An 18,414-nucleotide genomic window follows, 5' to 3' on the forward strand; every position below is an offset into this window, starting at 1 on the left:
GCCGCCAAGTATCGATCAGTTGATATGTCTGGCATATGTTAATGACAACCATTTTATGGCATTGAAATTGAAGGATGGTTGTTCGATTCCTCCCACTTCCGCTCTATGGAGACGATACCATCGAGAGGATGCAGGCGCATGGCCTGATAGATATGCCAGCCGGATGGCAGATTATAATGAGCTAAGTCGGGCGGCGGGTGTAGCGGTGATAGAAGATGATGAAGAATTGTACATTATTGAAAATCTTGATCTCGATGAGAGGGTTGGTGCTGGTCATGTTCCTGGTGTGAAGGTTAAGGTGGATGATAGTCCCATTGATCTTTTGGCGCCATAGATTAGATATAGGGTTAATTATGTTTCTAGTCCCTATAAAATAGCGACCTTGTAAGTTTAGTCCTTACTTAATTTTAATAGCATTTTTAGTCCCTATAAAAAAAAATTACTTATAATTTTAGTCCCTGCTAAAACAAAGTTTGATTAATTATCCTTAAACTCTTAAATTTTTGAACGATTTTTTTGAGACAAGATTAGAACACTATGAAAGGTTCGTTTACTAAAATTTAGAATTTTCAGACATGAAATGAATTAAATATGAATTTTTTAAAACGACAAAAGTTAAAGATAAAAAATAATAAAATCTGGATGTAGAAATCAAATTTTGCGATAATTTTTTGCGGAGGAACTTTTAGTAATGTTTTAAACATGTCTGCAAAAAATTGTTCAAAAATTTAAGAGTTTAAGCATAAATTAAACAAATTTGAATTGAGTAGGGACTAATACTCAGGGCAAAAAAACAAAATTAGGGATTAAAAATGCTATTAAAATTAAGTAAGGACTAAACTTACAAGGTCGCTATTTTATAGGGACTAGAAACATAATTAACCCTTAGATATATATATCATTAGTTTAGTTGAAATGTATATCATTAGGTGAAATGTGTAATGATATAAATTCAACTCTTTTTCGGTATAATGATATATATATATATATATATATATATATATATATATATATAATCATTTTTTGATATAATATTCAAGTTAATTGTCTTTTATACAAACATATATAATGATTTATTGAAAAAAAATGATAAAAACCACAATAACATGCAAATCTGTTTCAGTTCTGTGCACTGGTGCAACCCGGAGTATATAGTCCGGATGTGTCCGGATTATACAATCCGGAATGTCCCGAGGGTAATTTTGGAAAAAAATAGGGCGCGCAAGGAAAGGTATAGGGTGGGAAAAATAATACTCTTAATATATATATATATATGTGTGTGTGTGTGTGTGTGTGTGTGTGTGTGTGTGTGTGTGTGTGCGATATTCGATCGGGTGGTGGTTTTCGATGGGCTTGGATCTCCCACCCGAGACCGACCATTTCCATCCATCCATAACCGAATCTGCACACCCGCCCAACTTGTTCCACCCGTGTCAACCGATCCATGCGCCAACGGGCCTTTTGGACCCGGCGGTTTGGGTCGGACAACACTTTTCTGTCCACCCCTACTCGCATTGATATGAATACAAGTTAAAGTGTTTAGAAGTGATAAAAAATTTGAGTTCTTTAATTGATTGGATGTAAACTTTCTATCTCTTATTATTACTACTCATATACCATGTTGCGTCATGTGGGACGATTTAGTGTTAAATGGGTTGTTAGTTGTCTGCATATAAGTACTCTTTTTAGAATGTGTAAGTTCAACACTAAAGAACATCAATTATCTCATTTTGTTGTTTCACTCCATTGGTTCTCAATAAATACCCAAACCAAAAAAAAGAAAGGGAGCACACACAAATAAGAGATATTTGAAACAGAAGTTAAAATACTTGAGTCTAATAAAGAGTTTAAACCAGTTGGACTTGGAGAGGTCTCGAAATTAAGAAATTTTACTTCGACGAAAATAAGAGAAACCAAGTGTCTTTTTACTTGTGAAACTATTTTTATGTTTCTAATATTTCAAAACTTATTTTTTTATTTGTTAACAAATATGAGAAAATAGATTCTTAAAATGAACAATTGTCTTGCATTTTTGGAGAAAGTTAAAATTAGCACAAATATAAAACAAAACCAAAAATCATTTTGACAAAGTAATAAGACCTTAACATGTTTATAAGCTATAAGCCCACTCTATTCAACATGTGCAATATTTTTTTTCTTTCTTTCTTTCACACATGTGAAATATTTGAATAGCTATAATTAGGCATGAGAATGTGGAGTCAAGATCTTCCTATTCAATGCTCTTTTCATATCTTTCATTCGAAGAGATAAATATACAATAAAGTTTGAAGAAAAGAGTTGAGATCCACCTAATAGTAGAACCCATCTAATAACTCTGAAAAAATATAAATAATTAATAGTGGTGGGACTCGTTGAATGGTAAGACATACTAGCAATTTTTTTGTATTTATCTCTCACTAAATGACATTCACTACTTTTTTTTAACAACGCAACGTGAAATTAAAGTAACACCAAAAAAGCATTCTCCTCGGCACAAGATGTGCCAAAAAGAAACTCTAAAGTTCATTATAATAATTAACCACACGAAAAACAAAATTAACAAACACCCAAACAATCAAAAGGGATCTTCCACCAACCGTAATAATCTACAGATAAGTTTGCAACCTTTTGTCTTCAACCACCAAAAAGAAATATGCTTAACCTTGTCAAGCAGCTGAGACATAAATTTTTCCTTATTATTAAAGATTATGTCATTTCTTTTATTCCAAATGACTCAAACACAAGTAAACAAAATTAAGTGCATAAAAGAGCGCCACACTTTAGAGCTACCTGTCAAATGAGCATACTGAACAAGACGATCCGAAATAACACGAGGGTTAACCGATGAGAAACCCAACCAAGCACGAACCAGATACCAAAGAAAACAAAAAATATTACAATTTAGGAACAAATGATTTGCTGTTTCCACTTCACAACACCCACTCACACAAAGATATTCCTCATGAGTAATAACATCAGGCCTAACCAGATTATCTTTGGTAGGCAATCTGATACGAAGAAGACACCACACAAAAATTGATACCTTTAAAGGAAAATCTTTATGCCAAATCAAGTTTGAATCCGCGGAAGCATGTTGCGATTGTGAACTAGTGAGAAAGAGATAAGCATCGCGGACTAAGTAATCACCACCGTGGCCTAACTGCCACAACCACTAAAGAAATCATCAAAAATGCAAAGGAGCAACGCGCCACAGCGAGCTCAACATGCCAAAGCGAGAAAATGGCAGAAAGTCCTAGTTCTTCACGCCTTCAACATGCCAAGGGCGAGCCAAAAGCAAGCAAGCATGCCACAGCGAGTCCAAAGTGAGCAAAAAGCGAGAAAACTCCAAAAAGCCCTGAATTTTGAAGGCCAACTCGCCAAAGCGAGTTAACGCGGCTTAGGAGAAGGCTTCGTGGTAGCAATCCTGTGGTGCAGCAAGAAAACTCGCTTTAGCGAGCTGCAACTCGCTAAGCGAGTTGTCACTTTTTACACTCCTATAAATAGCTTTTTCTCTCATTTTGTGAAGATATTATGATATTTTAAGAGAGAGAGAGAGAGAGAGAGAGAGAGAGAGAGAGAGAGAGAGAGAGTAAGAGTGATTGAAGTGGATTTTCACAAGATTTGTAGAGAAATCAAGAATCTTGTCTTGAATCTTCATCTTTTCTTCCATCTGTTGCAAGGCTACTATGAAAATATGTAGCTAAATCTACCCTTTTGGGATTAGAGGTACTTGATCAAGCAATATGTACTCTTTTTTATCTTTAAATACATGGTTCTAGCAATTTTTACTTGATATTGATATTATTCTTGTGTTTTATGTTTATGTATGATTTCAAATGATATTGAAAGATACTTTTTGAATCTAGGGTTAGAATAATCATCTATTAATGCTTGTATTCTGGGCATAGGGTTAAGGTTTTGATAATCACTTTGAATATCAAGAACTTAACATTATTGGATCGTTTAATAGATTGAGAAATCGTCGGTTAAACGATACAATTGAAATCACGACATTATTTAGACATGAATGATGTTGTTGAGTGATTGTGATAATATCAATTAAAAGCTAGAATCCGTTTATGTAGTCATAAAAATACATATGTAACGCTTGGTCGACGAACTCTAACCCTAATCGATATATGCCCTATCTCGCCTCTATTTAATTTAATTTAATGTAAATTAGTTAGATTAGTTTTTAAACAAACAAACAATTAAACCATAAACTTAAGATGATATTTGATATTGAAAGGTTTATGATATGCACTATTCCCTATGGAGGCGATACTAAATAGTTACATGTTGATAGAAATAGGATGTACAAAAGTCTTACATCAGTAACTATCGTGTCATATCATATCGTTATTCAACTCATTATTCTATCATGTGCAAAAAATAGGTGCTAAGAGAAAAGAAAAAGTAAAAAGTTATTTTATAAATAGGGACGGAAAGATTATATTTAAGGTGTAATTACAACATTAGTCCTTCTATTTTTATATGTTCAAGTAACTGGTCTCTCCATTTGAAAATTTTCAACTTCAGGTCACTCCCTCATATGTTTTTAATGAAAATACATGATGCAACATGTTTCAAATAACGTGACAAACAATCTTCAAGTTGTTGATCATGTGGTCAAGGTTAAATTCAATTATACAAAATGATTTTTTAATGAATGCATGTAGATCCTTATTAAACATGTACACCAACTATCAAATTGTTTTTCTAGGTGAGCAACATGATATCGTTTACTCTTTATCTTGAGCACTTATCTCTAACACTTCTTGCAATAATTTTTAGTAAATTACTGATCGTGTTTTCTCTACTGTTAGCTTGTTTGAGTTAACAAATTGTACTTAATGTCTTTAAAAAAAATTGTACTTAATGTATGTTTGTTATCACTTTGAATTTGTTAAAATTATGATGAGTCATCGTAATTCTAGCAAACTCATTGCAATGTCAACACATGCGAATTGAGGTGAACATAATTCCACTTTTACAAGTGATTTAATTTAATAACAATGATTTTTTTTTTAGAGAATTTAATAACAATGATATTCAAACATCTTTAATTTTTTAACATCATTCAAACTTTATTTTATCTCTTCTTTTTCTTCTCATTACACTACCAATATACTAAATCTATCACATCACCCTCTCTATTTTTGTCTCTTTCAATATTCAAAGTGTATATTAAATAACAATATTTTTTTTAACTTGTATTTTATAGCACCACGTCTTGCATGCTTCGGTCTAATTAGGAAGACCATAATGAAGACCACGAGAAACATGACGATACATGAAGGCTTTTTCTTAACCTAAAGTTACAAAATAAAAAAAGCTTGAAAGAAACATTCCATTTTTTATTCGCTTAAGTTGGAAGTAAGGAAGGTGCCACAGAAAAAGGGCAAAAATAAAGCAAACAAATAGGTGGCGGAGCCCTTCATGGGCTGGGGTGGGCCATGGCCCACCCGGAAAAATTAAAAAATCAACGATTATAGGTCTATTTTGTGAGATTTTATATAATTTTGTTTTGGTTTTAGGTTCGGTTGATCCAAATTCCCGTAAAGTGGTGTAGTGGCCCACCCGAAAAATTTAAATAATTCGATTATAGGTCTATTTTGTGAGATTGTATACAATTTTATGTCGGTTTTAGGTTTCGGTTGATCCAAATTCCCGCAAAGTGGTGTAGTGGTCCACCCGAAAAATTTAAATAATTCAATTATAGGTCTAATTTGCGAGACTTTAAACAATTTTTCAACGGTTAATTTTAGTGGCCCACCCCAACTTTTTTTTTCTGGCTCCGCCACTGCAAATAGTCCAATTCCTATTCATATGTTGCCAAGAAGATGATGCCATTTTTCTTTTCTTTTTGGATAAATGAAGATAATGTCTTTTTTTTAAAGGGAAAGAGAATCGTAAATATTAATGTGTAATTGTGTGACTCAAACACCGTACGATCGTTAAATCACGTGATCAAGCTACGCTCGATGAGGAACCACGTAATAAATGAAAACAAATCTTATTTCCATATGGATAATAGGTCACTTCTTAATTACAACTTTTTTTTTTATAGAATAAACTAATTGTTTATTACATCATTATAACTTCTTATACTATATTTCATTTTATATAGATAAAAATATCTAAGATAATATATATAAAAATCTTTTTTCTCTAAAATTCCTCACATGGGAGCTAAAATTTAATAATTGTGAGTTTAATTTGATCTTGTTGGATTTTTTTAGCCCAAACTAAAGTCGGGAAATGTTTTTACATATTTTTGACAATAATAAACGATATTGATTCATTCATTCAAATTGATTGAGTACATTGATACAATACAAATTCAAAGTAACTAAAAACAAAAATGATGAATATGTTAACAACTCACAACATCCATGTTAATAACATAAAATGACTAAGTATCCATGTTTACAAATATGAATATATTCAAGTCTCCGAAATACTCAGGTATTCGAATCTGCAACACTAATGACACAAAAATCATTGATTGGATCTATGCAGTTGTTCAAAGATAATCTTTCAACCAGAATCAAATAAACATCGAACTAAGATGGAAAATAAAAAACACACTGCACAAAATGAAAAATCAAAACAAACAAAGTACTGCAAAGATGACGAAATCACCAAAACAAACGAAAAAGACTGAAAAATATGTGGAAATCACTTACCTAACTAAAAAATAAGGAAAAACAATTTGAATGAGTGATTTTGGGTTAAAATTGACCCTAAATCACATCTCTTCAGAAGATAAGACGAAAAAAAGTGGTGGCTACTGGTGTTTAGGAAAGAGAGAAGAGATAAGTGCTTTTACATATTGAAATTTACTAACTTCTGTCCATAAATATAAAATCAACTTGAGAAATTTGTTTGTCCATCTTTATAAAGACATTCTTTGAATTTCTAGCTGAATTAATGATTTCTTTATCAATATACTCATATTTATTTTGTATCTTTTTCTACAATCAACATAAATATATAAATCACTCATCTCTTGAAAGATAAAAATGTAAAAACAATATCAATTATTAACAAATTTAATAATACTAATCAACTTTCTTAATTCTCGTGATTTTGTCGAAGATGTCTTATACATAGTCCAAATTTAGGGTTCATGATCTAAAAAGTCAAAACTAATTGGATTTCACATCAACTTATTTATAAACCTTCTGGTCTTTATTATTGTAGGTAATGTGTGATAACTTATTTCCCTTAATTCCCTCAAAAAAAAAAAAAAACTTATTTCCCTTAAAATCATTGTCTCTTTAATTAGTTGTGACTTTAGTATATAAGGTCCAACTCAACTGCTAATGGCAATATTGCTAGAAACACAAGAAATAAATCATGACTTGAGTTGAGTTGAGTTCCTTAAAAAAAAAAAAACGTGACTTGAGTACACAAGGTGACTCCCCCTCAAGTTCAAACCTATAATTTTAAAAAAAAGTAAAACGGCCTATAAAAATAGTATATGAGACAAATGCGGTACACAAGTACAACTAGAGTAATTATATTATGGGTAATGTTATAACACACCCACCTAGAAATTAGAAGACATCTTCAATTGGAGATAATAAGTGAAGGCTCGTGATATCACCTATAACAATGTGATATAGCTATAAAAAGGTGATATAGCTATAAAAAGGTGATAACTTCCACATTGTTATCACGAGCCACATTGTTATCACCTATAACAATGTTATATCACCTTGTTATGGTGATATAGCTATAAAAAGGTGATATAGCATTACCCATAACAATGTGGCTCGTGATATCACCTATAACAATTAGAGAAATTAGAATTCAACTTCCACATTGTTATGGGTAATGCTATAACCTTTTTCATTCTCCAATTGAAGGCTCGTGATATTAAGGATAGAAGAGGTAAAAAAAAAAAATCATACCTGTGAGGATTATTAGTCATTAATCATAACCATTGATTAATATAAAAATCAAAGGTCTAGATTTAGAGTAAGTTTAAACACTTAATTTGGAGTTAATATATCCCTCGTGTGCGCGCGCATATTCTTTTTTTCCTTTTTCTTTCTATTTTCTTCCCATTGAAAAATAAAAACTATGTAAAATTACATGTGTTTTTTCAAGAATTTTATTGAATTCTAATAATCATAATCTATAAAATACTTAACTTTTTTTTTTTAGACAAATATAATATACTTAACTTGTAGATTTGAGAAGCAAACTTTGTTGAATATATATTTTTCCTTTTTCACTTTAATTTTTGTGCTACTGTGTTCTAAAGCATGTTAGGAATCGTTTCTTTTTAATATTCTCATATCCTTCAAATTCACTGAAATATACCCAACCAAGGTTGGAAACATATAGGACACTTCATGATTGGTATTTAATCATGTTCAACTCTATACGTAGTTGGAACATAACACATTGACTAAACGACTAAACTTCTCTCTCTTTCCCATCTCACATTTTTCTTTCTTTCATCCTTCAATTCAATCTGAGTTTCAACCTTCAAGACCATGACGAACACTAGAGATGTGGAAGAATGTATTAATGACAGCACACACATGACGGAAGGTAAGTACTTTATACTGTTTCCAATGAAAAATCCGGTTATAAAAATAGTTGAAATTAGCGTCCAGACAATACTTTTTTTTTCTTCAAGTAGTCTTACTGCTAAAAAAAAATTCACCTGACACGTGAATAAATAGAGTGTTTGGAGTTCAAACCCTAGTTCCTGCATATAACATGCATTATCTCTTACCGAGTGAGTTAAGTTCACGGGAACGGATAATACTCTATTATATGATGAACAAATTATAGAATTTGTTTCTAATTTCGTATACTATAAAAAAATATACTGAAATAACTCATACCCACCGGTATCAGATAAATATTAGTCACAGTTAAGTAAGGGTAAAATTTTATACCTATTAAATAAGGGTAAAATTTTATACCTATAAATTAGATAATAAAAACTATAAAAAGAACTAAAATTTGAACATCAATTTCATTTTTTTTCCGGAAGGAATCAATTTCATTTTTTGTTGTCTCCCATTTTCAAATGTAATTATACTTTTTTCACGCGCACATGTAGTTACAAAAGACTAAATTTTTCCGTTTAAAAAGTAAAGGAAGACTATAATTGAAGGAGGAGTGTTATTTGAACAACCAATTTGGTTGACAATTTATTTGACAACTATAATTTACAAAGAAAAAGTAGGTATTGGCACGGAAACCAAAACAATAGAGAGATAAAGTAAAAAATAATGTGAGTATGAGAGAGAGTTGTCACAAAAGTTGTCCTCAAATAGATGTTCATATATCATTTCTCTAATTGAAGACTACTTTTATTTTTCCTGTCTATAATTTTTGCCAACAGTTTAACTTCTTTCTCTCCCTCTCAATGCCAAAATTAGAAAATAATTTCATTTTTTATGCTCTAATTTTTATAAGTAATTCCACTTGTTTTAATAGTAGATTGCAACCGATTAAGAACATGTTTAAATTGACTTATTTGAAATTATTTATTGCCATAAACACTTGTTTGAGTGAGCTTATAAAAACAACCTACAACACTTTTGTAAACTGATTTCAGCTTATATATTTTCATAAACTCTTTACTGTTCAGAATAACTTATAAAAAACAACTTATAACTTACATTAAAACATTTTGACTTATTTTATTTTATTTTATTTGCATGTTTGTGCTATATACTTTTAATTAAGTTGTTTATTCAAACAAGGAATAACTCTAATCCATTTTTTTTTTCTTCCAGAGGACAAGCTAAGGGGATATACATTAGAAGGAAAATGGAAAGAAGTAAAGGAATTATACAAATCTGATCTTAACTTGAGAACAATAGACATCAACAAAAGCAGAGGAACAGCACTACACGTGGCAGTAAATGATGACAATGAGGAAGTTGTTAAAAGTCTTGTGGATTCAATCTTAAGTCACAATAATGAGGAGGCCCTTGAATGTAAGAATGAAAAAGGTGACACTCCTTTGCACCTTGCAGCATCAAGAGGATTCAAAAATGTATGTGAATGTATCATAGGAAAAGATGGTGAAAGGAAGTATTTGATTGACATTGATAACGATAATGGAGAAACTCCCTTGTTCCTTGCTGCATTGTCTTGGCAAAAACAAACGTTTGTGTATCTCTCCGAGTTAAAACGTAGTTATGGTGGTTCTTATTCCAAAGATCTTATTCGAAAAAATGGGGATAGTATTCTTCATTGTGCCATCCGGAGAGAATTTTTTGGTAATTATCAAGCTTTTAATAAATTGTATGTTTTGCTTCATATTATGAATTTTGTATTCAATGATTGCTTGGAATCTGAATTCATGAATTTCTATGTCGGTTTTCTAATGTGTGCAATGTTTGGACATGATATGAATATCTAATTACATTTCCTAAAATAAAAATGAATATTTAGTTACTCATTTTTTGGTTTATTAATAAATTGCATGGAAATGAGTGTTAAGGGATTGGATATGATTTGTGAAGAACCAATACCTAATTATATATTAAAATTTGAATATGATGGGAGGTGTACTGGTGCGTGTGTGTGGAAGAGCATCAACAAACCAATGCTTTAGGATTGAAAGAGAGTGAGACATTATACCTCCACTCAAAACCTTAAGTCATCATACATAAGTCGTCTCTTTTATACATTTAACATTTACTGATTTATAAGTGATGTGGAACTTAACCATTCACACTTTAAACCCAACAATATCTCCATCAAGTGTGATTTTCCACTTTCTGTAACACGATCCAACTCCCGTTCCCCTAGCAAACCGAAACAAGACTCTAATACCATTTGTTGAGGAGTCCAAATATCACGAGAGCAACAACATATCAATGTTTCAGGCCCGTAGGAGATGGAGACGCTCCATCTCCACCCAAAATCACAAGGCCTCAAGCATATGAGTCACATCTCTTATATGTCCAATATTTTACACATGTGAGACTTAATCACTCACACTTAAAACTCAACATAATATTCTCTACTTCTTTTCATAATGCTCAAATAAGCTAATGGTTTGTTTAACAACCTTAGGGAATTTAGAAAGTGCTCAAATAAGCTAATGGTTTGTTTAACAACCTTAGGGAATTAAGAAAGGAAAATGCAATTAAAAAAAGTACAGGAATTAAAATTGTTTCTATTATAGTAAAACAAAACTGATTCTAAATTACTAATATAGATCATGCTAATTAGTGTCTCTTGGGCACTAGTTAAAATTTTAAAAAAAAAAAAATGAAATTTTTCATTAAAAACAACAATTCTTTGACTTTTATAAAGTTGAATATACAATTTTTCATCATTTCCCAATACAATATTTATATTAATTTCTTTAACTAGTGCTCTAAGGCACATTTTAACATTTCCCTACTAATATTTATGTATATTGCAACAGATTTGGCACTTATAATAATACATAAATATCCTGATCTTATCGTCATTCAAAACAAACTTGGATTTAGTCCTCTCAAACTTCTTGCTACTAGGCCCTCAGCCTTCAAAAGCGGATACAAGATGATATGGTGGAAGAAGATTCTTTACCACTGTAAGTGTGCAACATTTCAATATTTGTGTACATTACTTTCTGCTGATAAATTGAGAAGAAACTCATTGTCTTGGGAACATATGGTTTTATAGCTAACTATCATACATATGGTTTTATAGCTAACTATCATGCATGATATTCTATATTAACACTTCTCTTATATGTTTAAACATTGATGAATTCTTAGTTACCTGAAGTTTGATTGGATATCAATACTCTGGAGACAAAATTTATTAAAAAATTGATTTGATAAAAGCCACTTACAGACGCTTTACGTCCAATCATTCTGGATAACGCTTGCATATACTTTACGTCCAATCTTATATGTCTATCTTACCGTGATTGCTGGCACAGAGTTAGTCGATGCTTATAATGAATACAAAAATATGACATATCATGTCATGATTGAATGATGAATACATATTCGATCACAAACATTTTAATCTCCACTCTAATTTATAAACCATTTAAGGTTATACAACTATCCATTAAATAATCATGTAAAAAAGTTTTACCATCATGACGAATCATATTTTAAAGTGGTGTTGAGTAATTTTTTTTTTAATAATTGCAAAAATATCTACGTAAAGAGGTGTGATTAGATTTCTCCAATAATTTTATTTGTCGATAAATATTACTCTCTTTGTTCCCTTTTAAGTATCGTTTGACTAAAGATTTATTCTATATGAAGCACATACACTCCTCGGATTAGGCGTGTCTGGTGTCAGATACGTATCATGTCCGACACCGACACATATGATTACATTCAATTTTGTCAGTTTCTCAAATTAGCGTTTCTATTTAACTGTCGTTTTAGTATTTTAAGGGTACGGTTGTCAATTATACCTTTTCTCAATTACTCTTATCTTTTTCAATAAAACTAATTAATGCTATTTATTTAGAAAATTAAAGTTTTTTTCTTAAACAAAGTTTGTTTCTTTTTAAAACGCTATGTATTTGGAAAACTAAAGTTTGTTTTTTTTAAAACAAAGTTTTGTTTTTTCGTAATTTTCAACATTCAAATCTATGTCACATAGTGTGAGACTAATATTAGTAGAAACCATATTTGAAGCCTTAATTTTGATTAAAGAAGTTCAAAGAAAGTTAAAATTTTCTTAACTTTTGATTAATGTGAAGTTGGAATAATTTTTATTTTGCTTTGCAATTATTTAAAAATATGTGTACGATATTTAGAATATAATATTTAAATTATTGATAATTGTTTGTTATGGGAGAGAGATAAAGTGTGTGCAAAAAAAAACTGTTCGAGAAAGAGAGAGTAACTAACAAATTTTTTTTTTGTGGTGGTCGGGGTTTGAGCCAGGACCTTGCATATATTATGCATTGTCCCTGCCAACTGAGCTAAGCTCACGAGGACATAACTAACAATTGTTTGATATGAGATAAAGATAACACATTAAACTTATTGGAAAAATAAATTTTCGTAAAAAAAAAAAGGAATTTATTGGTGGAGTAAATGAGGGTATAATAGATTTAAAATGTAAAAAAATCCACTTTCATAATTTGGTGTTGCTATTTCAAGACGACTTTTAAAAAAGAATGGAGGGAGTAGTTAAATTATAAAACTAGTATTGCATAAAGAGCGGAAATATTAATTCCTTATCTTTGTCATAATATAAAATAAAATGTGTGTTGCGAGCAATTCGTAAGTATACAAAGCCTATCCTTTTTCCTTTTAAGGCTTGTTGACTTGAACCCCACCAATTTATTAATTTATTTTTATCTCACTTCTAAAGATGACATAAGATGCATGCTCACATGCGATATTACACCCTTTTTGTTCTTTAGAAATATATTTATGCATGACAATTTTCGATGTATTGCTCTAATGTTATGACACCATATCAAAAGGTATACCCGCGGGAACCCTAAACGTTGATGAAGCAATCGAATATTGTCGGCTGAAGCATGAGTCAAAACCACAAGAATCATGTCCAAAGAACTGCGACACATGTTATCTATTTATTGATAAATGTCGAGAATATGCTTATCCACTTATAAGTTTTGCTAAGCAAAAGCTGCAGAAGAAACAAACTACTTCTAATGCTGCAAATGGTATGTGCATTAAATCTTTCTTATATAAGTACGTTGTGATATTTTTTCTATTTGGCCAGGGTCTGAAGTAGATAAGGGTTTTGGGGTCTTCAATTTTATTTTTTTTCTTAGAAGATTTCAAGGAATAGATAAGGCTATTACAATTATTAAAATGGTCCAATGAGGCCACAATGCAGTTGTGATTGAAGATCACACCGCAAATGCGGTGCGATGTCGTAGCAGAGGCCGTTGCAATTTGAAATATATAACATTGTAAAAAAGTTTATTGAACATCTGACCTACCTTGGATTTTGAAAAATCCAAAATAGACTAAATCAAATAGAAATTGAAACCATTTGGATTTAGACTCCAATTTCCTTCACAAGAAAGCACCATAGCATAAATTTTCTCTAAGGAGAGACATGGATAGAACGAGGCCCTCATTTTGAGAATCAAATAGGCAGTATGGATTTTCTCTAAGAAGAATGATAGAATGTGTAAAAATATTTTTATATTAAGAATGCAAAAAAATTAAGCTATGTTTTTGCAGGATCTAAAAATATGGGAGAGAAAGACAAAGGGTTGCCATCTGAACGCAAGCTTCTTCCAGAAAACTATGCCACATGTCTTTGGTTTTTGAAGTTTGTATACATCTATACCCTTGGCCTTTCAGGAGTTGGTAAGTGTCTAATCCTAGTTGACCTCATTCTTTAAAGAAAATCTTACATGAACACAACCTCAAATAAAAAATATTTGAGCGCACATACAAAAATGAAAAAACTAAAAGAGATTTCTCTTGTAATTTTAATATTTTTCATTTGATTATGTTCGTCCAGACATTTTTTTATTTGGGGTCGTGTCCTTGATTGTTATTGTTTTATGGATGTGTTCAAAATTTGCTTAAAGGGGTTGAAGAAATTAAAAAGATGAAGCAAAAGCACAAATGGAGTGGTCAACTCTTGGACATATTTACGGAGAATCCTTATGAATCGTACTTGGGAACCGGCGCCAAACCAATAGGAGATGTGAGTGGAACAGATTTCGTGTCTGCTTACAACCCAAATCAAGGTATCTGATTCATTTTAGTGGTCTCTTTGTAAATACATCAACTTTCTTTAACCAATTTCACTTATATTTAAGACTAGAGAGAGTCATTTCGATTTGATCATAAGGGGTTATATATGGGTAATCTAATCATTAAAACTTATTTGATTTCACACTAAATATATCATTGTATTTTTATTTTGGAGAATGCTAAATAGTGCCCTTGGGGCATTGGTTAGAGTACTAAAATAAGTAACTTTGCAACAAAAATTGTGTAATTATTGCCAAGACAAAAGTAAAAATTTGCATTTCCAAGACATAATTTCTACGATAAATTCCTTAACCATTGCCGTAAGGCCATTGGTTGGCAAAACCCATTTATTTTAAATCAAGGAAGAGAGTATTATTATTAATTAATAAAATGAAACCAATGATTGTTTTACAACCGTTTTTGAAGAACTCAAGTGATTAATGACCTTTTAATTAAGGACACTTCATTTAGTTTTGACCCTGATTAAAACAATCATTGATTGGACTAATTATCTCCTGATTGATCTCCGTGTTACTAGGACTTCCTTCCCCGGAAAATCAGAAGGATAAGACAAAGAATTAAATCAACATTACAAAATATTATTGAAAATAACATAAATGAAACTTGCAGGAGATAACAACAATGAGGACCCAAAGACTTCTGCAAAACTTGAACGTGAAGCAATTTTGGAAAGTGAGACAACAATTTTGACTGCAGCAAGACTTATAAGTGAAGCAATTTCGAAAAGTCAGACATCAATTTTGACTGAAAATCTTGAACGTAAGAAAGCAATTTTGGAAAGTGAGACACCAATTTTGACTGCAGCAAGAAATGGCATAGTTGAAATAGTGGAAAAGCTTATAACAAAAATACCAAGTTCCATATACGACCTTAACTTGGAAAATAAAAATGCATTACTTGTAGCAGTTGAGAACAGGAGAACCAATGTCGTTGAGGCATTAAGGAAACGTTTTGACAAGTGCAATAAAATGGCAATATTTGATGATCTAATCCAAGGGGTGGATAAGGAAGAGAACACTGTGTTACATTTAGCAGCTACCAAAAGTGATCGAGATTGGAACATATCTGGTGCTGCCTTGCAAATGATGTGGCATATCAAATGGTTTCAGGTATTTCTTTTCTTTCAAATCAGGATCCGTCGCAGTTTAAAATTCGATGACCTTGATCAAGACCAGACAGTCCAAAATAATGCATATTTCAAAATATCAAACTTGAATCTAGACTGTCTGATTTTAATCAAACAGCCACCGATATTGTGACTGTAAATGTGTTTGCAATTTGGGTAAAAAAAAATGACCAAACCCAAATCCAAACCAATCAATAGTCTTTGAGCAGTTCTTTTCAGGCTTCCACAATGTCTCTTAGACCCATAAAAAAATATGAGAGACGACTCCCAGAGGATATTATTTTTCTTTATAATTTTAACACCTTCGGTAGATAACTCAACCAAAAGAGATATTGAGGGCCTAAAAAATATCCTCATAATACTCCCAGCTGCAGTTAACTGTCGTTCCCTCCCAACTGCAGTCAACTGCAGTTGGGGTGAATGGCAGTTACCTGCAGTTGGAGGTATTTGTGTATTTTTCGGGTGTGAATGAGGAAAATCAAAGTGAGAAGATCAGTTTTCTTATTTTTAACACTAAAATTGAAAAAACTAACCCGATCATGAATGGGTTGGATTGGGAAAGTTAGATAATTGAACGCCTAGTCTCACCTTGAGGCTCCGTTTGGATTGATGAAATACAATGGAGCGGAGCGGAGTGGAACATAGTGGAATGGAATGGAACGGAATGGTATAAATTTGCCCTTCCATTGTTTGGATATTTTAGAATGGAACAGAGTAAAATTTCCACTCCATTGTTTGGTAAATCAACGGAATGAAATGAATTATAACTTTCTTTTACCAACTTTACCCTTATCTAAAAATGATATTATTTTGAAAAATATATTTTTTTTTAAAAGAACGAAGAAAAATATCAATGAAAACCAATATAGTTAAAACTGATAGGTTCAACAATGTCAGGTTATTGACTATCTGAACAAATTAAATTAAGAACAAGAAACTTAAAATTATCCAATCTACATCCTCGCATAATCTCAGTACTTATGGTACAATAAACTCGCGATGTTTCTACCTTATAAAACAAACTCACAATGTTTCTACCTTAAAAAAAAAAAAACTCATGATGTTTATAAATTATTAATCACATACGTTAAAATTTTGTTCTATGTTATGTTGTCTTTGTATCATCAAACGTGCATGCAGAAGAAAGATAAACAAAGAAGAAGAAAGAATAGAGCAGTTTTTTTTTTTTAAGAGAAGAAGAGAGCAGTTGACACATGAAAATAAATTGCAGACAAAAAAGGAGAAGAGGAAGATAAGGAAAGTGATGAAATAAAAAATAGTGATAAAATGGTAATTATTTAATTAAGAAAGTCCATTCCATTGTTTACCTCCCAAATTGGATGGAATGAAAAATAAGAAGTGGTGTTATAGGATGGAATGGATTCCATCATGTTCCATCTCATTCCATTAAAATATTACAAATCCAAACAATGGGATATGACTCCATCCCACTCCATTCCATTCCACTCCATCACATTCCATCAATCCAAACATAGCCTGAAAGTTGAAATGATTGTCATTGATAGAATCTCTCTGGTTAATTTGATAATAATTTACCCTTCTAACTACTTTTGCACACATGGATCAGTATACTAAAGGACTAGTGCCAGAGCATTTCACAGTTAGAACAAACAAAGATGACAAAACAGCTGGAGAATTGTTCAAGAAATCACATGAAGAACTGGTAACAAAAGGTAGTGAATGGCTCAAAGATACTTCTGAATCTTGCTCTGTAGTAGCAGCACTCCTTGCCGGTGTTTCCTTCGCTACATCAAGCACTGTACCAGGCGGCAACAGAAGTGAAACAGGTGAACCAGCATTGGAAGGAAGGCCTGCATTTGATGCATTTGCTTTGTCTTCAGTAATTGGTCTTTGTTTCTCTGTCACTGCACTCGTAATGTTCCTGTCCATACTCACTTCTCGAAAAGAAGCCAAAGATTTCAGAATTGATATGCCAAGGAAACTTCTTTTGGGATTAAGTTCTCTTTTCTTATCCATTATTGCAATGTTCGTCGCTTTTTGCTCTGGCCATTTCTTTCTTATTGACCAAAAATACAAGCACATTGTGTTCCTCATTTATTCAGTCACTTGCTTCCCTGTGACTTTGTATGCAATAGCACAACTTCCACTTTACATTGATCTTCTTAGAAGCATTGTAACCAAAGTGCCAAAGACAAGTGATAAGGGAGAGGAAATATAAAGGTGTATGATGAAGTGAAAATGTGTTTGGCTTGTTCAAATAATAACAGTACTACCTATGTTTGGAGCAGTATACTTCTATGTATAATGTTTGTAATAATATATTTATATGTATGATGTTGGATTGTGGTTATTTTAGTGAGATTCTACTATCACATACTCTGTAAATGTTTAAAGCTGATAGATTTATTTCGACATACACCCTTTATTGCCACTTTTATTCGTGATTAATTGATTATTAGCTACTAATTGTTTAGACAAATTCTCCTTTCTAAGTACAAAACATTGGTAAATATCACAAGAAACGCCAAAAGGCTTGAATTTCTCCTTTCTAGAGCATTTCTGATTGACAATTTTTAAGCAACCCAT

General features: G+C 31.7%; 1 protein-coding gene across 1 annotated transcript; it reads left to right on the forward strand.

Moving 5' to 3' along the window:
- Nucleotides 1-8,410: 8,410 nt before the first annotated feature.
- LOC146938647 (uncharacterized) lies at nt 8,411-18,242 on the forward strand. Its single transcript, XM_085752574.1, has 8 exons — nt 8,411-8,568; nt 9,771-10,259; nt 11,420-11,569; nt 13,442-13,645; nt 14,175-14,303; nt 14,531-14,692; nt 15,330-15,829; nt 17,435-18,242. Exons 1-8 carry the CDS (start codon nt 8,511-8,513, stop codon nt 18,044-18,046), a joined length of 2,304 nt encoding a protein of 767 aa, XP_085608700.1. The 5' UTR covers nt 8,411-8,510; the 3' UTR covers nt 18,047-18,242.
- Nucleotides 18,243-18,414: the final 172 nt, after the last annotated feature.

Source organism: Medicago sativa, chromosome 3 (genome assembly GCF_051527215.1).
Source record: "Medicago sativa cultivar Bolivia chromosome 3, Bolivia_mono, whole genome shotgun sequence".
Lineage (NCBI taxonomy): Eukaryota > Viridiplantae > Streptophyta > Magnoliopsida > Fabales > Fabaceae > Medicago > Medicago sativa.